At 41.6% G+C, this 23,580-nt stretch overlaps 2 protein-coding genes across 4 annotated transcripts; both read left to right on the top strand.

The window, feature by feature from the left end:
- The first annotated feature begins 2,426 nt into the window (after positions 1-2,426).
- On the top strand, positions 2,427-7,873 carry LOC136534994 (peroxisomal acyl-coenzyme A oxidase 1-like). The gene is made up of 14 exons (XM_066527342.1): positions 2,427-2,822; positions 3,705-3,813; positions 3,926-3,987; positions 4,221-4,430; positions 4,583-4,670; positions 4,745-4,907; positions 5,009-5,207; positions 5,563-5,760; positions 6,193-6,324; positions 6,472-6,592; positions 6,699-6,809; positions 6,931-7,000; positions 7,148-7,331; positions 7,448-7,873. The coding sequence occupies exons 1-14, from the start codon at positions 2,451-2,453 to the stop codon at positions 7,658-7,660; spliced, it is 2,232 nt and encodes a 743-aa protein (XP_066383439.1). The 5' UTR covers positions 2,427-2,450; the 3' UTR covers positions 7,661-7,873.
- A 150-nt stretch (positions 7,874-8,023) lies between these two features.
- LOC136534993 (glycine--tRNA ligase, chloroplastic/mitochondrial 2-like) lies at positions 8,024-23,344 on the top strand. 3 transcript variants are annotated; one of them, XM_066527340.1, is made up of 36 exons: positions 8,024-8,462; positions 8,579-8,629; positions 8,730-8,797; positions 9,106-9,187; positions 9,290-9,353; positions 9,562-9,617; positions 9,716-9,793; positions 10,153-10,227; positions 10,482-10,552; positions 10,710-10,826; positions 10,919-11,020; positions 11,432-11,552; positions 11,687-11,773; positions 11,903-11,989; positions 12,470-12,571; positions 12,826-12,886; positions 13,470-13,525; positions 18,666-18,737; positions 19,156-19,238; positions 19,333-19,381; positions 19,651-19,713; positions 20,000-20,089; positions 20,173-20,259; positions 20,422-20,496; positions 20,577-20,635; positions 20,841-20,934; positions 21,015-21,233; positions 21,321-21,415; positions 21,601-21,691; positions 21,781-21,885; positions 21,973-22,011; positions 22,328-22,417; positions 22,509-22,610; positions 22,756-22,837; positions 22,932-23,017; positions 23,109-23,344. In XM_066527340.1, the coding sequence occupies exons 1-36, from the start codon at positions 8,178-8,180 to the stop codon at positions 23,205-23,207; spliced, it is 3,243 nt and encodes a 1,080-aa protein (XP_066383437.1). In that variant the 5' UTR covers positions 8,024-8,177; the 3' UTR covers positions 23,208-23,344. The 3 variants fall into 3 exon arrangements, with proteins under 3 accessions (XP_066383437.1, XP_066383436.1, XP_066383438.1); XM_066527339.1 differs by having other exon boundaries at positions 12,826-12,889; XM_066527341.1 differs by lacking the exon at positions 8,730-8,797 and having other exon boundaries at positions 8,373-8,462; positions 12,826-12,889.
- The last annotated feature ends 236 nt before the right edge of the window (positions 23,345-23,580 follow it).

Here is a 23,580-nt window from a genome sequence, read left to right as displayed (position 1 = left end):
GTCATGTCTACATGCTGTAGCGTTCAATAGAGATATACACATGCACATATATGCCGTCACAAACCTGTTGATGTTATATTTCTGGATTAAATTAACCATGAAAATACCTAAATTTCTAACACTTAGTTCATCTAGTCTGTAACTCAAGATTGTGGCCTGGGGGTTGCTAGATGTGAAGTTCCTTGTGCTAACGTTTTATCCCAGGTTGAAGTATTATGTGTATATTTGTGCTTAAAAAAAGAATGCTAGACCTTGTTATGGTAACAGCTAGTTCATCATTTTCTTGCAATCTGGACATATTATCAGTGTTTGTTTGATATGCAAAATTAGTGCAGCCAAGATATTTATCCCTTTGTGATGTGTTCTGTGTTCTCTGTAGAAAAGAAAGAAAACCTTCTCTATAATGTGTAGGTGAAACCTCACCTTAATCTTGGAGATTTTCAGCTCCAGGCATAGGCTTGTGCCCCCTCACGAGCACCCCTTCTATTTGCAGATCTTGACTAACACTGCTCCTCCTTCTTTGTTTGGTTGATCCTCACCTAGCCACTTCTCTCGACTCTCTTACTGATCAGCCCCTTTCCCTCATCGCATGTCGTTCTCCATGGCTGGCAAGGACTAGGCTAGGTGCTCTTGGTAGGCTTCAACTTAGAGTGGAGACTCAAGGACTGGTTTGCTACTACGATGGGGGAAACGCTCCTTTCACCTTCACTTCTTGTTCTCGAATTAGGCCCTGTTTGGTTCGTTCATCTTCTTCTACAGTTCTTATCACATCGAATATTTGATATATGTATAGAGTATTAAATATAGACTAATTACAAAACTAATTACACAACTTACGACTAATTAGCGAGATAAATCTTTTAAACCTAATCCGTTCATGATTGAAAAATATGGTGCTACAGTAAACATACGTATTAATTAGGCTTAAAAAATTCATCTTAAAAATTAGCATCTATCTATGTAATTGGTTTTATAATTAATCTATATTTAATACTTCTTATTAGCGTCTAAACATTTAACGTGACCCTAAACAAACCAACACGCCCTTAGTATTCTACTCCCCTATTCACCTCACTTGTCAAGGGCTGTACAGTGCTGCAACTTGATTGGCTAGCTCCCTTGTAGAAGGGCATGGCAGTTCACTGGTGTATAGACTAGTACAAGAGTGGGTGAAATAGTTGCCACAGTGGTGTGTCCTAGTGTGTACCCTGAACATGTAAAGAATGATCTGTGGTGTGCGTGTGTGATAATCTCTGTGGGTCTGAATATATGATTTGGGTATTTTTATGTCAATGTGTATCAATTATCTAGCCTGGTGTAATTAAGAGAATCTAATGGCCCACTTATCTATGGTTAGTTATCTACTAAAAATGTGGGTCATTACAACCTTCTTTCGTTCAAAAATCAGAATCCAAACTACCCGTTCCATCTCCAAATAAATATCTTTTAGAGTTAATTTTTATAATGTTGATGAACTTTATTAGTAGAATATAAAAGGTATGTTTCATGTTATTCAATGATACTAATTTCATTAATAAATATTACTATTTTATATAAAATTTTAATTTTAGATAACTCTAGAGTTAGTTTATTTGGTGACGACCAAGGTAATATTAGCCGAACGAATGACCTACTTAATAGTATTAAAGAACGAAGCGTGAGTTAATTTATTTGCCGATGAAGCTAATAGGAGTGACTCTAATATATACACTACTTAATATAATATTAAAACGATCAAGGTGATTTTTCTGTCTACTTTTTTTTTTTTACTTTGCACAATATAATTGCCTCTCGATCCTCTCTATATCGTACATGATCCGGACTCACAGCGAGTTAGAACTGTATGTGTTCGTGCATCTAGTGATGCTAAAGAGGCTATTTCTAATACGTATTAGAATAGATAATGTGATCATTATATAATACATAATAAATCTCCGAGCTATATTTATTAGTGACCTCACAACAAGGTTTGCTAACAGAACACCTCGTCCACCTTTCTAATAGAAACCGGTTAACGTACGTACGTGAGATAGATTAATTCCTGTATCTCTGTGGCCTACGAAACGGCAGTACACACGCGGGCGGGATGCGGTGGGTCAAATACGCATGTGACGCGAGTGAAAAACAAAACACATGCATGCAAATATAGGCCTTGTTTAGATGCCATCCAAATTTTAAGTTTTTTCACTTTTTCTTCATCACATTAATTTTTAACCGCTTGTATGGAGTATTAAATGTAAGTAAAAAAATAACTAATTACACAGTTTAGTTGAAAATCACGAGATGAACGATTGGACAATATTTACCAAATAAGACGAAAATGGTACTATTCGTCGGGTTCAATTTTTTTCTAATCTAAGCGAGGCCATAATGTAAAAAGGAAAGGAATCCTTTTTCTCTGTCTGAAACCAAACCAAATCCGCTGCGGCGCATACTCCAGTCTCCAGGAGATGTGGTCGGTAGCAGTCGTGTCTATCTTCGTCTTCCAGAATCAGAAGGATAATAGGAACTCGTCGCCGGCTTGCGGCGCCACCGTTCGACGTCGTCACTGGGACCCGGGTAGCCCAACAACAGAATATATATACTGCAGGGCGTTGAGGTCTTTATTAGGGAGGAGTTGTGGCAGCACAGCACAACTCAGCTGCGAAGCCAAGAACCCAAGAGAGAGAGAGAGAGAGATGGCCATGGCGGAAGTGGACCACCTCGCCGCCGAGAGGGCCACCGCGCGCTTCGACGTCGAGGAGATGAAGGTCGCCTGGGCCGGCTCACGCCACGCCGTCCACGTCGCCGACCGCATGGCACGCCTCGTCGCATCCGACCCTGTAAGCCGGCCGGTCAATCCCACCCCACCCCGTCTGGATCTCGCTCCCCTACCTCATCCCCTGCACCCTGCAGGGCTGCAGTGCGCCAAATTCCGCCGCCTCACCTCACCGGACACGCAGATCGGAGGACAAGTCCCGCCTGCTTCTTGCATCTACCTGTTGTAGCTGTAGCTCGCACACGTGCTTCCCTACTTCACTTCCATATATGCAGTAGCCAGTAGTACAATCCAATCCATGCTTCGCCTTTTCCGGATACACTCACCATCTGTTCCCTTCTGATTGATTGATTTGATCCGCTGACTTATGTCTTCTTCTTTCTTTCTTCGTAAAAAGCAACACCACTTTTGCATCTGCTTCCGTACATTCGCTCCCTCGGTACCAAACGGAGAAAACAAAGGAAGCAACCAAACGGATTTCGGATAACCCGCTTGATTCAGCTTTGGTCACATCATTATTTAGGATTTTACGAATATCCTTAGCTCCACTGTTGACTGCCTGCTTTTTTATTGTTTCCCTCCCTGCCATGGTCACCTCACCTCACGATGTTGACTCCAACCACAATCTTTTATTTATTTGTAACCAAACATTAATCACATGTTACAGTAACCTTGGTCTCCACTTTCAAACTGGATACTCAACAATGCCCTTTTGTTCAAAAAGGCAACAGAAGATTGTAACGGTCATGCTTTTCTCTTCCCTTACAAAAATCTTTCTTTTTCTTTTTCATGCTAAAGAGGCTAATATCGACATAATACCCACCCTCTGCTTTGTGTGCCCAGCTCAATACAGCCCATTACAGGCATCAAGATATATATCTGATTGACATTACAATCTGTTAAATCCCCCCTTCCCCTTACATCTTTGCGTTCTCGATATGTGTAGGTCTTCCGCAAGGATAACCGGACCATGCTCTCTAGGAAGGAATTGTTCAAGGACACTCTGAGAAAAGCAGCCCATGCGTGGAAGCGGATCGTCGAGCTACGTCTTACAGGTCCCAAATCAACCCCCATCTATTTCCACTAACAACCAAAGATCCGTTGATCAACTGTGCTACATACAGCACTCTAAACTAATGTAATGTCTCGCTTGATGTCGATTAACAGAAGAGGAAGCAAATTTGTTGAGACAATATGTCGACCAGCCTGGTTATGTTGATCTGCATTGGGTATGTCTATCCATTCCTTTTTCCGTTAGTAATAATATGTTCTTATTCATACCTCAGTCAAGCCTTTATTGTGTGTGTCGATCTTCATATGGTTCTTGGGTTTCTGTAAAAACTAGGGCCTTACCTTTGATAGCAATCACAGAAAATTCATGCCATGGAAGGAACAACAGATAGTTGCTTTGTACAAGCTTCTTCTTCTTTTGTTAACTTACGGACACAATACGATCTTGCAGGGCATGTTCGTGCCAGCTATAAAAGGGCAAGGAACTGAGGAGCAGCAGCAGAAGTGGTTACCACTGGCTTACAAGTTCCAAATAATTGGGTGCTATGCTCAGACGGAACTTGGTCACGGCTCAAACGTTCAGGGCCTTGAAACAACTGCTACATTCGATCCAAAGACTGATGAGTTTGTCATCCACAGTCCAACTCTCACGTCCAGCAAAGTAAAGTTCTATGAATCAACTGCCACCTTATTGATTTGTTTAAAACATTTGCTCTTTTCCCTTTTTAAAAATTACTTTAGTGCTTTAGCAATTTGTGATGTAAATTGTTGAAGACGCTGCCCCGCAATTCATTACATGTTTCTTGTTGGCAGTGGTGGCCTGGTGGCTTGGGGAAAGCTTCCACCCATGCAGTGGTGTACGCTCGGTTGATAACTGAAGGAAAGGACTATGGCATACATGGTAGTGTTTTGCTTCTGGGAAGCCTTTATTGATGCACTCTCTTTCTTTGCGACTTATGCATGTCGGTGTTCCAGGTTTCATTGTGCAACTGCGAAGCTTAGAGGATCACTCCCCACTTCCTGGTGTTACTCTCGGTGATATTGGTGGGAAGTTTGGTAGTGGTGCATATAACAGTATGGATAATGGTGTTCTTCGATTTGATCATGTGCGCATCCCAAGGGACCAAATGCTGATGAGGTTTGTCCATTTGGATCATCATACTTCATTCTGTCACTTTATCCCTTTTTTCTTGTCTTAACCTTCCTTAAACTTGACATGGTTATATTCTTGCTTTCTAGGCTTTCACAAGTTACAAGGGAGGGGAAATATGTTCACTCAAATGTTCCAAAGCAGCTGCTGTATGGGACAATGGTTTATGTTCGTCAGTCAATTGTTGCAGATGCTTCTAAGGCTTTGTCCCGTGCTGTTTGCATTGCTGTACGATACAGCGCAGTCCGAAAGCAGTTTGGCTCTCAAGATGGTGGCCCTGAGACTCAGGTACTTTCTCTGTTAAATATTTGAATAAATTTCGTATCGTTATTATTCGTTCATTTTTCTGTTAATTGTGAAGAAATTTTGTTAAAAAACTATGCTCTCAACCATAAATTGAGCTGACCATATAAAGTAACTAATAAATGAGATCTATCCACTAGGCGGGCATCAAATACCTATTTGGTTTGATAAACGTCCATACCCTTATCTATAAACTTGATCAAATGTAAGATTGATAGTTTGACTTGGGAGAAAGATAGAAGTAAAGTCTTTTTGGGACGGAGGGAGTACATGTACATGGATATTTCTGCATCTTCTGGCTACCAATGAGAGGTGACTAATATATTCAAACTGATTACAGGTCCTTAATTACAAGACTCAACAGAGCAGACTCTTTCCATTGCTGGCTTCAGCATATGCATTTAGATTTGTGGGTGACTGGCTCAACTGGCTATACACGGATGTCACTCAGAAATTGGAAGCCAAGGACTTCTCAACACTGCAGGAAGCTCATGCATGCACTGCTGGTTTGAAGGCTGTGACAACATCTGTAACAGCTGTATGTATTGAGTTTAATTTCAGTAACCCTTGTGCTGTTCTACTTGTTATTAATGGTTTATATTCATCAGCCCTCTTTGGCTCTCGTATACAATTATGATTGGAGTGGAGTTGAGTTAATATTGATCATTCCCAAGTACTCGTAGTATAAAAGTGGTTTGTAGAAGTTCTGAACTACCAATTGGGCAGATGTTGTCTATATCACTAAATCTTTCTTGGGTATTTCAATTGTAGCTCGTAATTCAGGTTTCATAGGCTGTCACTAGATACGATTTTTCTGTCTGACTTGCCTGACTCCATTCCATTTTAAGAGAGCAGGCTCTGGTCTGATGGTCAAGCTTATGCATGTTCTGATGGTCTAGTCACTATATATAACAAAGGACAGTTTTACAATTCATTGTTGTATAAAGGGATATTTCTCTCTGTTACGCAGGATGCAATTGAAGAATGCCGGAAGCTCTGTGGTGGACATGGTTACTTGAACAGCAGTGGGCTTCCTGAATTGTTTGCCGTCTATGTTCCTGCTTGCACTTACGAAGGAGACAACATTGTTTTACTTTTGCAGGTTTGTATGCTACTCATATTCCTTAGTTGTGATGATGTCAATCATCTGTCATGCTTTTAGCACGTAGTTTATTTGATTGAAGCCCTTTTTTTCTTTCATTGTGTTTTTTGTCAATGGTGTGGTAATAGCCTTTGGTGGTACCTGCAGGTTGCAAGGATTCTAATGAAAACTGTTTCTCAATTGGCATCCGGAAAACAGCCTGTTGGCACAATGGCGTACATGGGCAAAGTACAGTATCTGATGCAATGCAAATCTGCTGTCAATTCAGGTACATAATTATAGGCTGACACATTGTATGGTCTCCTTGTCTCTTAAGGAGGTGATATATTTTGTGATGTGATGGTAATAGTCCATGTTTTGATGACTATCAACAGCCGAAGATTGGCTTAACCCTGCTGCCATTCAAGAGGCATTTGAAGCAAGAGCGCTCAGGATGGCGGTAAACTGTGCCCAGAACATAAGCCAAGCTGCAAGCCAAGAGGAAGGTTAGTATTTATTTTACACACATTAGTCTGGGAGACAGGCAGAAAACAAAAATCTTATATAGCTGGTAAAGTCTGGATGGAAATTAATCAACTTTACCAATGACGACCTCATTCCCTGCAGGTTTCTACGAGCGGTCCCCAGATTTGCTTGAGGCTGCAGTAGCTCACATCCAGCTGATCATCGTGACCAAGTGAGTAGCAAGTACACAACCATGTGGAGGAAGCATGCGCAATTCCTTCCATGTCATTTTTCGTATTTTTGGAAAAGAAAAGAACAGAAAAGAAAATGAAAGGAAATAACGATGATTCATTTGCTACTCTTGTTGCTTGTCGCCCAGGTTCATCGAGAAGGTGCAGCAGGACATTCCTGGACACGGGGTGAAGGAACAGCTGCAGACCCTCTGCAACGTGTACGCGCTCTACATCCTCCACAAGCACCTGGGTGACTTCCTGGTGACTGGGTGCATCACGCCCAGGCAGGGAGCGCTGGCAAACGAGCAGCTGGGCAAGCTGTACGCGCAGGTATATTATATATAGCGCTGGCAAACGATGAAATGGAGTGAAATCCAGTGAAGAAGTGGGCAGCAGGAACTGAACTGAACTGAACTGACGGCTTGCTGACTTGTCACATTACACAGGTGCGGCCGAGCGCTGTGGCGCTGGTGGATGCGTTCAACTACACGGACCACTACCTGGGGTCTGTGCTGGGGCGGTACGACGGGGACGTGTACCCGGCGCTGTACGAGGAGGCGTGGAAGGACCCGCTGAACGAGACGGTGGTGCCGGAGGGGTACCACGAGTACCTCCGGCCCCTCATCAAGCAGCAGCAGCTCAAGCTCTCGAGGCTCTGAACGAATTCTCTTCTCTCTGATGTGGTCCGCTGCCATTTGCGTGTGACCCCTCTGAATAAGCGAGCGAGCGAGCGAGAGATTCAGCATTTCTCTGCTGCTCGAGTGCGTACGTAGTGCAAATTTGTATCGTAGAAAGAAGAACTGGTGTTACTGAGGGATCGAGGATTGAATTGGTGCAGGCATGCAATAGATTGTTACTACTAGTTTTACTAATAGCAACTCTTCTTTTACTATTATACTATAGATTGTTGTTAGCTTAGCTACATTCTATAGATGATAGATTATAGATAGATTGTAGTATGATGCACCCCTGTGGTCTGTGGACTGTGGTGGTTTCTGCTTTTCTGCTCAGTGGTAGCCTGCTACTGCTCAGTGCTAGGTGCTCTCCAGAGAAAGATAAGTAGCCGAAGTACGTTTTCACTAGAGGGAAGACGTACCCCACCTCCACCAGCCATCTTATCTGTCTCCTCCCTCCCTTATCCTCCTCTTCTACCTCCACCTGGCAAGTGGCTTCTTGATGATGGCTCCTCCGCCTCCCCTCCTCTCACCCACCGCCGCCCGCCGGCACGCCCCGCTACTAACGGCGCCCGCCACTTTGCCTCCTCCAGCCTCCACCCGCTTCTGTCCTCCTCGCCACCGCAGACGCCGACGCCCTCGCCCTCGCCTCCCCCTATCTTCTTCTGCTCCTGCCGCAGCAGACGGCGACGCCTCCACCTCCTCCTCCGCCGTGTCTGCTGCCAACCAACGGGGCTCTTCCGCTTCCTCCGTCCTCACCTTCCAGCAGGCCATCCAGCGTCTCCAGGTTCGTTTCGCCCGCTGCTCCCTTCCCCTCCCCACTAATCAAATTCAAAACCACCCATCTCCTCTCTCCTCTGAGTGACGTCTGATCCCTCTTCAATTCCAATTCCATTTCCACAGGAGTACTGGGCCTCCGTAGGATGCGCCGTCATGCAGTGTAGCAACACCGAGGTAACCTGCTTTAGTTACATGCGTATTCTTCAGCATTGTTACTTACCCCGACCCTTACTAGTAGGTAATAACGTTGTTTTTTCATCCACATCGAATCCAGGTCGGAGCAGGCACAATGAATCCTCTCACATTTCTTAGAGTCTTAGGTCCTGAGCCATGGAACGTCGCGTAAGCTCGCCTTCTCACCCCTCATCCTGACCACTACTAGTAGTATTTATCAACTCAACTCCCACAGTCCCACCCCTTTTGTTTATGCGCCGCCGTCTAATTTCTCCTCATTGCGCTCCACAAATTATGGCTTACAATAATTTCCTTATTATATATAATAATAATTCCTGTAATCTCAAAACACTGACATGTGATGCTCTATATGAACGGCAGTATATACAAAGGCTACAGTGCTAACTCCATCTTCCTTTGCTTTTTTTCTTTTCTTTTTGTTGTACTGTATTTTTTCTCCAATTTTGATCCTCAAGTTACGTGGAGCCAAGTATAAGACCAGATGATAGTCGCTATGGGGACAATCCCAATAGGCTTCAGCGCCATACTCAGTTTCAGGTTGACTCAAGTTTTGCTCCTTTTTTTCCCATCTTATTTTATTTGATTGGCCAAACTGTTACCGGTGCCTGATTCAAGGAATTTAATCATTCCTATGAATAGGTAATTCTGAAGCCTGATCCTGGAAATTCGCAAGATCTCTTTCTGCACAGCCTTTCAGCAATAGGTATTGCTAAATAATATTATCTGCCTTCAGTTCTACTAGACGCTTTGTACAACAACCAAGGAACACTAATGTGATAAATGTTTTTACTTTTGGGTATTAATTAATGAAAGTCCCAACTGGTACATTATGATGTTCTATGTTTCCCTCTAATCACATTTTTAACGAATATAAATGGAGTCAGTGATTGGTTGAGTTGTTTTTCTCACAGGTATCAACATCTGTGAACATGACATCCGCTTTGTTGAAGACAACTGGGAGAGTCCGGTGAATTTCTACCTTCTTTCCAGTGTTCTTTTTTTTTATGCCAGCACATGTTGTCCTGGCTAAGTAAACTCCAACGAATTTCTTCTTATTCATGATAGGTTCTTGGTGCTTGGGGACTGGGCTGGGAGGTTTGGATGGATGGCATGGAAATCACACAGTTCACATATTTTCAGCAGGTACAACTAATTAAATAGTACTATGTATCACTTCATGACTCTTGCTAAAATCAAACTGGGGACCACACAGCTGTTTCATCTGCATATTTAGGATGTAGACAAGGAATGCAAATCAGACCAAGTGACAGTGGACTTATTAGATTTTTTAAGAAAAGAAAAGAAAACTAGACCATCCAGGAGGAACTATGTGATCTGCACCAAGAATAAAATAGCATAAAAAAACGAAACTTTATTTATTCAGAACTAGATGACCTATGAGAAACTAGATGATTTTGCATCGTCACTTCATGTACTAAAAGTTTTCAGGTCCTATTCCTGTCTAATCCCTGTACCTTTTTTTTGTATCTCAATTGTTGCAGTCAGGAAGCCTTCCATTGCAGCCGGTTTCTGTTGAAATAACATATGGACTTGAGCGTATCCTCATGTCACTTCAGGTAGGCCCAGTAATTATTTTGTACTCGTCTTGTATGAGTCATACATATACAGTGCTTATTAGCATTCTTTCTTCCTGGATAGAATTGTAAACATAATTCCTTGATTTTGTTGATTATTGATCCTTGACTCCTGTATGTCTATAGCACAACAACTGTGATACTAACTTCTCCATTGAGATCATTTCTACCATACTATGCTGGGTAGCATGACCTTTGAAAAAGCTGACCTTACTTTAATTTAGATGCTGTGACAGGGAGTTGATCATTTCAAGAATATACTATACACGGAAGGAATTACATATGGAGAACTGTTCCTTGAGAACGAGTATGCTTTTTTCTTGACTGTTTTTCGATGCTATGCAGATCTTTTCTTTTCTTTTTTCTTTAGATTTTCCCTCCATTTTCCTCCTCTTATATACCATGGATACTGATTCTGTCATGTGCTTAAGCTTTGGACCTTATTTCTGGTTTCTTGACTTCAGGAAGGAGATGAGTGCATATTATTTAGAACATGCAGATGTCAGTCACATTCAAAAGCACTTTGACAATTTTGAAGAAGAGGCTCGCTCTTTGTTATCACTGGGGCTGCCAATTCCGGCGTATGCTTGAATGATTTTATACCGTCTCTTTTGGATCACAAGCAATTAAGTGATAACATTGACAAGTTGGCTCTTGATTTGCAATGAACTAGGTATGATCAGGTTCTGAAGGCCTCTCATGCTTTCAATATATTAGATTCTAGAGGTTTTGTTGGTGTAACTGAGCGTGCAAGATATTTTGGTCGCATGCGAAGGTGCGGAACTATTTCCCTTGTTTTCTTTCTATCTTACCTCATCAGGTATCATGGAAACTTTCAAGTGCCTCTTTGTTCCTAATTAAATTATATATTTCCATTAGAGCAACAAATATCTCCATATCACCATGTTTTTCTTTTTCTTGGAGGTTTAGCAACCTGCATTTTATTTTAAGTTCTAATATTCCTCACTACCCATATTTTGATTGCTTTTCCAACTTCATTGCTATGGGCTTTGGATTCATAATTGAAGATTGCTTCATCTAATATTGTTTTCTTATTGAACTGATTTGGTGTTTAACCATTCATTATTATGTTACATTATTTGATGTTCGTTCAATGTTCTTCTTTCATCTAGCTTCTGCATTAAAGTCAAAATAAAATTATGATCTTGCTGACTGCTTTGTGCAGCCTTGCTCGTCAATGTGCTCAGCTTTGGGTGGAAACTCGAGAAAACCTTGGACATCCTTTGGGTGCTTACGAAGAGGATAACCTTATCTATCCTCATGTCTCCGAAAAACCTCGTAGAGAGGTAGTTCATTTACATTGCTATCCGCTGAGTATTTTTTACGAAGAAAATCACATAAGAATGCACATATGGTGTTGCAGACTACACAAAACAAAACACATGTTGTTTGACCTAGAAATTTGGTTTCTGCCATTCAGGAAGTGCCGGTGCAACCACGGGCATTTGTTCTTGAAATAGGAACAGAAGAGTTGCCACCCCGTGATGTCGTAGAAGCAACTGAACAGGTAAACATGGCTTTCCATTTGTATCTAAAGAACATGATGACCCTTGCTTTGCAAATTTTTCTTTACTAGAATTTGCTGACTTTGTTTCATAGTGTAATGACTTGTGATCTGTTGCTTGTTGATCTTCAGCTTGAGAAATCTCTAGTTAATACATTGGAGAAACGTAGATTGACCCATGGGAAAGTGCACACTTACTGGACACCAAGGAGATTAGCGGTATCATCCTGACAGTTTTCATCTCGCATTTAGTTTCCTGACCAGCCTTCTTGATGTATTTTTCTACACCGTCATATCTTTCAAGCTTCATCAGAAATTGCTGTCATGTAATGTCTAAAATATCTGCAATATTTGTATTCCTTCTGTGAGTAGAGACCAGGAGCCAGTTTGGTGTGTGTTCAGTTAGAAATGAATGTGATAACCTGCCTGATGGCTAAGCCAATTGCATGGTGGAGAACTTTTCTTACTCATTAAAATTTCCTTTGCTTAGTATATTAGGGATGTTTGTGCATTTTAGTCACACGGAAATATCTAAAACGGTGTACATGAACACGAAAACATTTTTGAAAGAAGTGATTTCTTGGTGGGCATCTTTTAGTTATGTTTGTTATATGGAAAACCCTTAATATATTAGACCACTATTTTTTTTACATCTACACTTGTCCAATCTGAAGCAAGAAGTCCAGCTTTGATTTACAGATTGTTGTTGAAAATCTTAGTATGAAGCAAACAGAGGTAGAGGTTGAACTACGTGGTCCACCAGTTGCGAAGGCATTTGACGAAGAAGGAAACCCCACTAAGGTTGGCTATCCACAAGAAACTTGGCTATACTCTGCTGTTGTGATATTGCTTATTCTTGTATCTCTTTTGTAGCCTGAAACATGAATATGTGCATGTGGAAAATAAAATCTAGTTTGGTTCTTAATTAGGAGGAACAGAGTAGCATCATTTACAAAAGCTGCATTTTTTACCATTGCTGATAAGGACCTTATCCTCTTAGAACAATTTTCTTTTGATGGAATTTTTACAGAATAATTGTCTTTGTTCCTATCCAGGCCGCTGAGGGATTTTGTCGAAAGAATAATGTCTCTGTCGATCATCTATATAGAAGAATAGGTGGTATACAAAACAAGCTCTTCCCTTTTAAATATTTATAATTGCCACTTTCTTTTAGAGTTGCCAATTTCTCTTTCTAGCTTTTGGGTTTATCTTCATCATTGCACCATTTATATAATTATATTGCTCATTGTGATTGGTTGCCAACTTACCTACCTACAGTCATCTCCACTTCTTGTTCATGCTTGCTGTGTTCGAATCACCATGTGGAATTGATAGCACGGAATTTACTATAGAGCTGATGACCTGTGTAGATCATTCATTGATATTACATTTAGTTATTTTATAGGATAACCTTAGCTTTAGTTTAGTTCTCATCTGCTTATTCTCTATAAACTTATTCAGTGCTAGAAATAGAGGGTACTGAATTGATTAGATGAATCCATATTTTATCAAGAGAAAATTGAAGTTTCTTTTTCAGATTTATTATCTGCTTCCTATATCTTATTACCAGATGCCCATGTTGAGGCCTTATGCTTATAACACATAATACTGCTTCCCCCTTATAACCCCCTTTTTTCTTAATTATCTCTTCTTGTTGTTAAAGAGGCCTAAATTTCATGAAAAAAATCACACTTTACAGGTAAAACAGAATATATCTATGCTAGAGTCAGAGAGTCTGCTCGTTTTGCTGATGAGGTTATTTCTTATCCTATATATTTGCTTGACAGAAGATTGTATTGGATACCTGAAGTAGGCCTTAGTTGATCAACAGAGTTTTCAAGAGTTAAAAAGTTCTTCCTCGTATATTCGTGGTGTTTATAAACAATGGACTTTCTGGCACTGGAATGAGAATGATATCTGTTGCATTTTGCTAGGTTTTCTTAGAGCAGCTTGCTTGTATTCGGATCAACATACTAATCTAGTCATCCATTTTTTTAATTGTCAGTACCAGATGGCGAACTCTAATGTCTAAACAGATTAAATGCTCCATCCTATTTACCATCAGTCAACCTCCATAAACTAGGTGCTATGTTTTCTTGTGCGAAGTGAAAGCAATAGAATTTCATGGGAAATTAGTAGATTGATTATGAGGCCAAGAGGCAGGGGTACATATAGAGGCAAGGAGGACCCAGGGTTGGTTTATAGAAGTATGACCACCGTCGGATCTCCTTGCCTATTATAAGAGTAATCAATCTATAATAGCCATAATAGGCCAACAGCCATGCGTTGCCGGGGCTGCAGCAGAGTTTCTGCCGGATGATCTGATCAGAAGGACAAAGAAGAAGGCAATGCGATCGCTGGACATCCTCGGCGAAAATGAAGGTATTGACCAACAAGCTCAGGATGATTACGCCAAGTTGTTTAGACATCCTCTGTCTGATTCACACCTCCGGGCGCTGTCTACTCTGTTCAAGTGGTCCTTGCCTGAGGACTTTGGCCAAGGGGTTGACAGTGAAATGTTGGGATAGCTTTCTGTTATATGTTTGGTCGGCTTCAAATGTGTTTTTATGGATCCTGCAAAAATTTTAATTTGGAATGTTAGGGGTCTAAATTCTACCTCTAGGCAAGACTCCGTACGCTCTATTGTGGATTCCTCTCGGTCGGACATTTTGTGTATTCAGGAAACCAAAGTCACAGATATGTCTCGCAGAATTATTCTCTCTAGTCTAGGCTCGGATTTCTCTGACTTCATTGCTGCTCCTTCTGTTGGAGCCAGTGGAGGAATCTTGCTCGCTTGGAGACAGCATATTGGAGTTTCTCTAGCTCGGCGGGTTGACAACCACAGCATAACAGTTCAGTTCTCTACAGAAAATGGGCAGTCATGGTGGTTGACCAGTGTGTATGGACCCCAAGGCAATGACGACAAAATTCAGTTTCTGCAGGAGTTAAGGGATATTCGTGCAGCATGTCCGGGACCATGGGTGGTGGGACTGGTGGCTGGGGATTTTAATCTAATCTACAGAGATGAGGACAAGAATAATGCTAATTATAATAGGGCAATGAGGGTCGTTTCAGAAGGTTCATCAATGATTTGGCTCTCAAAGAGATACCCCTGCATGGTCGCAAGTACACGTGGTCAAACCAGCAAAACTCTCCAACCTTGGTAAAATTGGATCGAGTGCTATGCTCAGTCGACTAGGAGGAGAAATTTCCCAACTCCTTGCTTCAGAGTAATCATTGCCCTCTTCTGCTGGGCCTCCAAGATAATAGATCAGGACGACCCAGATTTCACTTTGAGTCCTTTTGGACCAAACTCGATGGGTTCAGCGTGGGCTTCAACCCCTGCTGGCCAGTGCCCTTTTATAACTCTAAACAAGAAGTTTAAAGCTGTTACTAGGGGCCTGCAGAGTTGGAGTGGTAAGGCGGTGGGCCAAGTTAGCTTTCAGCTTGCCTTGGCAAGAGAAATTTTGCATCAGTTCGAGATCGCTCAAGACAACCGACAGTTTTCTCCTGGAGAGTTATGGCTCAAGAACAATTCCAATCTAAACCAGCGCCTCATGGGGGCATTTAGAGCGACGATCGATCATTTGAGGCTCAAAGAAATCAAGCTAAATGGACGACGCTTCACTTGGAGTAATCAACAGGAGAACCCGACGCTCACTAGAATTGATAGACTACTATGTACCCCCGAGTGGGAACTGATCTTCCCCGCGTGCTTCTTGCATTCCCTTCCATCGCTCATGTCGGACCATACCCCGCTACTACTGCAGGGAGAGCTTGACCACCATCAGAACACGTCCTTTCGCTTCGAAAATTTCTGGACTAAGATGGAAGGCTTCCAAGATCTTGTCCAAAACATTTGGAATAGGCCGGTCGCCTCTACCCTTCCTATGAAACGCTTGCATATCAAAATGGCGCGTGTGGCAAAAGGAATCAAGCGTTGGAAAAAAGATAAAATAGGGGATACGAAGCTGCAGCTCGCCATAGTGAAGGAAGTATTGTTACAGTTAGAAGCAACCCAAGAGCATAGGTTGCTCACTGGCATGGAGCTTGACCTATGTCGGCGCCTCAAAGCCCGTAGCACGGGGCTCGCAGCCATTGAAAAATCAAGAATCAGGACAGAAATCGAGGCTCACATACATTCAGTTGTGGAGATGCTAACACCAAATTTTTCCACAGTAGAGCCAGTGCACGCCGGAGAAAGAATTACATACATAGTCTACATACGGATGCGGGGATTGCGGTTGCTCATGAAGAAAAAGAAAAGGTGATACGAGATTATTTTAAAAATCACATTGGCTCCATGGTTCCGAGAACTTCGACAGTCAATTGGCAATCCCTTGGCTACAATCAACATGATCTCTCCGATTTGGAGGTGCCTTTCTCCCATGATGAGGTAAAAAATACTATAAATTCCATGCCGTCCGACAAAGCGCCAGGCCCAGATGGCTTCACGGGTGCCTTCTTCAAAGCTTGTTGGGAAAAAGAGGATGTTATGGCAGCCATGAACAGCCTATTCACATTGAATGCCCAGGATTTTGAATGGCTAAACTCGGCTTGCATCATCCTTCTACCCAAAAAAACGGATGCAACAAGAGTTACAGATTTTAGATCCATCAGCCTCGTTCATAGCATTGCAAAGATCTTCTCCAAAGTGTTAGCTAACAGACTTGCCCCTCGACTGAACTCCCTCGTCTCCAACTGCCAGAGCGCATTTATAAAAAAGAGAAGCATCCATGATAATTTTCTTTACGTCCAGGAAGTAGTACAAAGGCTACACAGGCAGAAGATACTAGCTTTGTTCATGAAACTAGATATCCACAAAGCTTTTGACACGGTAAATTGGGGGTATTTGCTTGAGATTCTGCAGGCTCTGGGCTTCGGACCGCTGCTGGCGTGAATGGATCTCTATTCTCCTACGTACATCCACCTCGACAGCCTTGCTTAATGGGCGGCAAGGAGCCACTTTTAGCCATGCCAGAGGCGTCCGGCAGGGAGATCCGCTTTCACCCATGCTCTTCATCCTAGCTATGGACCCGCCTCAACGATTGCTTGACCAAGCAACCCAACATGGGATACTCACCCCCTTACCCATCACGGCGGCAAAATGGAGAACCTCTATGTATGCAGACGATGCGGCTATTTTCATCAATCCAATAAAAGACGATGTAGAAGCCATCAAAATCATCCTACAGGCTTTTGGCACATTCTCGGGACTCCATATTAATCTAGAAAAGAGCTCAGTGCATCCAATCAGTTGTGGAAACGTCGACCTAGACCAAGTCCTATCACCCTTCACCGGTAGTAGAGGGGACTTCCCATGCAAATATTTGGGGCTACAACTCCACATCAGATCACTGCAAAAGGTCCATATGCAACCTCTCATTGAGCGTATTGGACAAATGTTACCCAAATGGAAAGGAAGATGGCTAAACAAAGCAAGACGCCTCACTCTAGTAACTTCTGTCCTCTCCTCCATGCCAACCTACCACCTCACGGTGTTTCCCTTGGCGGCATGGGACAAAATCAGGAGATCTTTCTTATGGAAGGGGGAGGAGAATGCCAATGATGGACACTGCCTGGTTAACTGGCCAACAGTTAATAGACCAAAAGACCTTGGTGGTTTAGGCATTCCTGACCTTGATAGATTTGGGAGAGCCCTCCGGTTGCGCTGGCTTTGGCAAGAATAGGTGGACAACTCCAAGTCTTGGAGCGGCTCAGAGCTTCCATGTACTGATGATGATCGTCTCCTCTTCAACTCCTCAATCATTATAACTTTGGGGGATGGTGCAAAGACTAAGTTTTGGCACCATAATTGGCTTGATGGACAAGCTCCTAGGTACCTAGCCCCGAACTTGTTTCGCCTTGTTTCAAGGAGAAACCGAACGGTGCAACAAGAGCTCCGGAACAACAATTGGATGCTGCTCGCTAGGAAGGAAAATCACCTCGGCTGTCCACATAGAGGAGTTTGTGTCCCTTTGGATACGAATACAGGATGTGCACCTACAACAGGGCGTCCAGGACACCATCATCTGGCGATGGACCCAGGATGGGATTTACTCCACCCGCTCAGCTTACAGAATTCAATTCAAAGGCTCGCTCGTCCCCTTCCGTACGGAATTGATTTGGAAAGCGCACGTGGAGAACAAATGCAAGATCTTCGCCTGGATTTTAGTGCAAGATAAAATTTTTACGGCGCAAAACCTATAAAAGAGAGGGTGGCCACACCAACAACACTGCGTGCTGTGCAACGGTCCCTTAGAAACCGGTCTCCACCTATGCCTATGTTGCCCTTTTGCTAAGGCGGTTTGGGATCAAATCCTCTCTTGGGAAAACTTCACTCAACTGCAACAGCAACCCTAGGCAGACCCCATCCATATCAGGGCATGGTGGGAAGAGGTGGCAAGGAAAGTGCCAAGATCTGAACGTAGACGACTTAACAGGGTAGTAATCTACACCTTTTGGAATATTTGGAAAGAGAGAAATAGGAGAATTTTCAACAACAAGATAGAAACGGTGCCGCAAGTAGCCGCAAGGATAAAGAAAGACATAGAGCAAAGGAAGAGAGCACTCGCTTATATTTAGTTGTTGTTCCCCCATTGGGGCGTGTGTTTCCCTCCTTTACCTGCTTCGGGGGGCTTGAAACCCTTATGTGGAGTGTCCTTGCTTGTACATAAACTATCTTTCCCTATCTTAATTGAAAGGCAGAGCTCCTGCCATTGCGTTAAAAAAAAATCGATGCTTAGCAATAATTAATTACTTAATTATTAAGTACTGTGTTCAGAGTCCGTGTCTTCCAGTACCTGACTCGACATGTGTGGCTTCGCATATTCTTTTCTATTTGCAGTGTGTATCTCTCTGCTTCTGTCCTTTAATTGTAGCATGTCAACTGCAGGTCCTAGCTGAAGATATACCTACTATTGTTTCTGGTATCTCATTTCCCAAGTCGATGCGCTGGAACTCCAATGTATGTGTACCCTGAATGGCCTTTATGCTGCCAATGTGCTATTATGTTCGAGGAATCCTAGTCATCTATCAAATGATCTAATGCCACTATAGTTTCAAATTAACCTGATTACATATGTGTTAGAGTACTTGTATCAACAGAACTCATAACTTAGCTGTAGCTAGTTCTCTTCTGTTGTTTCACCTAGGGGGGACCCTTCCTGAAAATAATACATAGATAAAAGGGTAATATACAGAATGAATGCTTCTTCATAATTATGTACCTTTGGTTAATCTTGGATAAATTCTCAACTATAGTTACTTCTTTGCTTTTCTGTGGTGAGGACAATAGTTACTTCTTTAATTTGGGCAATGAGCTTTACAGATCCCATTACAAGATCAATGTGCATGCCACTCACTCTAGATTATTTCACTCGCAGATTGTTTTTAGTCGTCCAATACGCTGGATCCTGGCACTTCATGGCGATTTTGTTGTGCCATTTTATTTTGCTGGTATCTCAAGGTACTACATTTTGTATTAGTTCTCGATCTTGTTTTGTCATAAATTTTGAGCATTCTTGTTTCTATCAATTAACAAACAAGGTTTGCGTTGGCAGTGGGAATCAGTCATGTGGCCTTCGTAACTCTTCTTTGGCTAATTTTAAGGTACTAATTGGATTGCTTGTTTGTATATTTCATCTATTTTGCTTCTTTTGTTACTTCTATCTTGATGGTTGTCTTGAGTAAGAATGTTGCTGCATAAACTAAACTTTTATGATATTATACATTGTATTTCAGCAAACAATACATAAAAGATTCTTTTCTGACATCTTCCCTTTCTCTTGTATTGTACATAAATAAAATAACTAAAGCAGCATACTACCAGCTCATCATATGTACCATGGAAGTAATCCGAATTTTTTCTCCAATTTCAGGTGGAAACTGCAGAATCATATTTACGTAGTGTGGAAAAAACTGGGATCTTGATTAATATGCAGGTGAGATGAGTGCATATAGGTTGTTCATACACACTTAAGTGATCCACAAACTCATTTTTAATTTTTTTATTAACAAAGTAATGTTTTGTTTGGAGGTTTCTTAACGTCAAATCTCAATCTCACGCAATATTTGTCATTAAAGTATGGATTTGAACTTTTGATCTTTGTCAGCTTTAGTAGCCTGCATGAAGCAGGGAAAAGGCTAAATGGATTCATTCATAATTTTTCAAGTGCTCAGCACTCCAGATGTTACTGTAATAAAGTTTCATAAAATATTCTACTGCAGGAGCGGAAGGAAAAAGTCTTGCATGCCTCTACTGTATTGGCTGAAGGTGTTGGTGGCGATTTTGTTGCGCCTGATAGCTTGCTGCAGGAGGTAGATATCCTTTTATTCCATTTTTTATTTTTTTATCTTAATTTTTATTGTCAAAAAGTGTAATTTCAAACCACATTATGCAGGTTGTCAATCTTGTGGAGGCGCCTGTGCCCATCCTTGGTCGATATGATGATTCCTTCTTAGAACTTCCGAAAGATGTACTGATTACGGTATGTTCAGCCTTTTATTGTGGATGCGTAGAAGCTAACTTTTTTTCTTCAATTCTTGACAATTCAGTGACCAAAATTATAAGCCTGCTAACATGTAACCTTGTTTAGAAATATAATGCCTTGTAATGTGCTGCATTTTTTTAATCAGAATTGCAACTACAGGTTATGCAGAAACACCAGAAGTATTTTGCTGTAATCTCCAAGTCCACAGGCGATCTGCTACCTTATTTTGTTGCTGTGAGAGATTTTCCTCCATCATATATTTGACAATTGAGTAATGCCTTTTTACCCTTTTGTTTAACTCACTTTTCCCTTAGGTTGCCAATGGTGCAATTAGCGAGGAAGTTGTCCGCAAAGGGAATGAAGCTGTTCTCAGGTTATTGAAAGGCCCTATGATGATTTTATAAACAAGTTGTGGCATGCATTGCAAAGTCAAGTTCTTTGCATGAACAACAATCGCCATAGTCAACTAAACAGCATTATGATTGAAGTGTTCTTTCTGTGCCCTCTGGATTTTTTGTTTGATTAGAGGACTTTACTACTTTAGTCAGCTTTAGATTCTGAATTGTCGTACAATGCAGGGCAAGGTATGAGGACGCCAAATTTTTTTATAAGATGGATACACAAAAGAAATTTTCTGAATTCCAAGGCCAGCTTAGTGGCATTCTTTTTCATGTAAGTATACTGTCCTTAATTCTTACGCTATTTCTTCTGTAATGTTTGTCTTTCATAATAATTACATCCTAATTGAATAGGAAAAACTTGGCACAATGCTCGATAAAATGACACGTGTTGAGAATACTGTTGCTGAATTGGCCCTTATTCTCGGAATAAATGAGAGAATGATCCCAATTATCAAAGATGCGGCTGCATTGGCTATGTCAGATCTTGCCACTTCTATTGTCACAGAATTTACTTCACTTGCTGGAATTATGGCACGCCATTATGCTTTGAGAGATGGCATCCCTGAAGAGGTTGTGATTCTTTTTTAATGTGGTAATTTGGTACCAACTTGTCTTAGCATTCTGTCCATTTTGGCTGATTACATATTCATGTCAAAGATTGCAGAAGCACTATTTGAGATAACACTTCCTCGGTCTTCAGGTGATGTGTTTCCAAGAACAGATGCTGGTATAGTCCTTGCGGTTGCTGATAGGTACTTGTGCACACAAATGTAGCCCACTCAGTCTCAACATGAAAAAATAACTTCTGCGTTTCATTTGTTAATTCTGTTAGCGCACAGAAATTTTGTGGCAACTTTCCGGGTAGTACTGCATTTCATTTGTCCAAGAATTTATTCAAGCTAGAGAAGCTGCTACCCTTTTCTCATTTGTTTCACAGATTGGATAGCCTAGTTGGATTGTTTGGAGCTGGATGCCAGCCAAGTTCTACCAATGACCCATTTGGACTTCGAAGGGTCTCTTATGGACTGGTAAGGGAGTTAGAAAAAGCCCAATTACCATCACATAAAACTTTCCCAATTATCATCACATGAAACTTTCTCACACGTATTTTATCTAGGTCCAAATATTGGTTGAGAACAAGAAGAGCTTTGACCTCAGGCGAGCTCTCACCTTATTGGCTGGGGTGCAACCCATAGAAATAGAGACTAATGTTATAGATGAGGTCAGTATGCATTTCAGATAATGTTTATGTACTTATGTTCATTTAGTATATGGTTCCTGACAGATTTATTTTCAAAATCCTTTTTAGGCAGTACAATTCGTCACAAGGAGACTGGAACAACTTCTGGTACATATTATCTTGATCTTTAATGACAATTGAGTTATATACACATATTAGGATTTTTCATTTTGGGTGTTAGCTAGGGATAGAGATACACTGGTACACACACTGGTACATTTACCATGGAAAACAAAAAAATTTTGGATGGTTGTCATTATTTCTCCAACTGCTGTGCTGGTCATTTATTTGAATAGGATTAACATTTTGAACTGATACATCTGCATTTCATTTAAAACTCATTTTGCTCCATGTAATCAAACTTTTGGTCGATGGAATCCATTGCCTTTTTCAAAGTGGCATCTATTCTTGTCATTGCCATCAGGTGGATGAGGGAATTAACTGCGAGATAGTCCGTTCAGTGCTTATGGAGCGTGCAAACTGCCCTTATCTAGCAGCACAAACAGCAACTGAAGTAAGATGTTATGTGCCCCTCACCAATCCGCCCCAAAGATTCTACAGTTCTTCCGAGTACTCTATAGTTTTTGTTGTGTGGACACTTGCAGATGGAAGCATTTTCAAGAACGGACACTTTTCCAAAAGTTATTGAAGCGTATTCAAGGCCAACAAGGATCATCCGTGGAAAAGAAATCGAGTCTGTTTTGGAGGTACTGGCTTAAACATGTATACCATCATAAACTACGAGTTCAGTTCAAATTACAGCGAAGTTTTTACTCGCAACTAGCCCATCACCAGTCATGAGTACTCATTATTGGTGCAGTATTTCTCTCCTGACTCTGATTTTATGTGTAGATTGACCCAAGTGTATTCGAGAAAGATGAAGAAAAAGTTTTGTGGAGCGCCTACTTGGAGGTTGCTGATAAGATCCATCCTGGTACACGTTTTTCAGTTTCATTTTTGTCGTGAATGGCTTGCCTCTCTGCATTATGTCTGATTACCTGTGCTGTATCCAACAACCCATCCTGTAGGTGTTGATATTAAGACCTTTGCGGATGCTTCTCTTCTCCTGATTCAACCCCTAGAAGATTTCTTCAATGGTGTCTTTGTCATGGCGGTGAGTTTGAAATGCCCTTGAAAAACTTTTGTTGTTGCTGATGATGACTACCCTTGCTGTGTTCCTTACTGATGGTGTATATCATGTACAGGAAGACGAGAGAGTTCGCAACAACCGGCTAGGGCTGCTGAGAAAGATTGAGAGTTTGCCCAAGGGAATTGCAGACCTGTCAGTTTTACCTGGGTTTTAGCCGGGTGAGCCTGCCTGTAGGCACCAATAATTTCACTGCCGTTCCAGGGGTGAGTGAGTGTATAGAGAGTGGGTGCCGATATATGTGAGGAGATTTTGCAAATTAATTATCCTGGAAAGCAAATGTTTTAAAAGCAAGTTTGTTGAAGAAAGAGAAAATTGGCGTCGAGTGGAGAGCAGCGGCACAGCACTGCTTTGCTGTTGCTCCAATAGGGCACACGCAAGTTATGAGTATTTTGCAGCTGTAGCGGGGAGATGATTTTACAAGTACAACAACAGGCAGTCGAGGCCCGATTACAGCAAGGTGCTTATCTCAATAATGTTGCTCTGAAGAAATTCCAGTACTGAACTTTTGGATCCGATTACAAGCTATT

This window comes from Miscanthus floridulus, unplaced genomic scaffold, assembly GCF_019320115.1.
Source record: "Miscanthus floridulus cultivar M001 unplaced genomic scaffold, ASM1932011v1 os_2472_1_2, whole genome shotgun sequence".
NCBI lineage: Eukaryota > Viridiplantae > Streptophyta > Magnoliopsida > Poales > Poaceae > Miscanthus > Miscanthus floridulus.
This window is presented reverse-complemented; position numbering and strand designations above follow the sequence as displayed.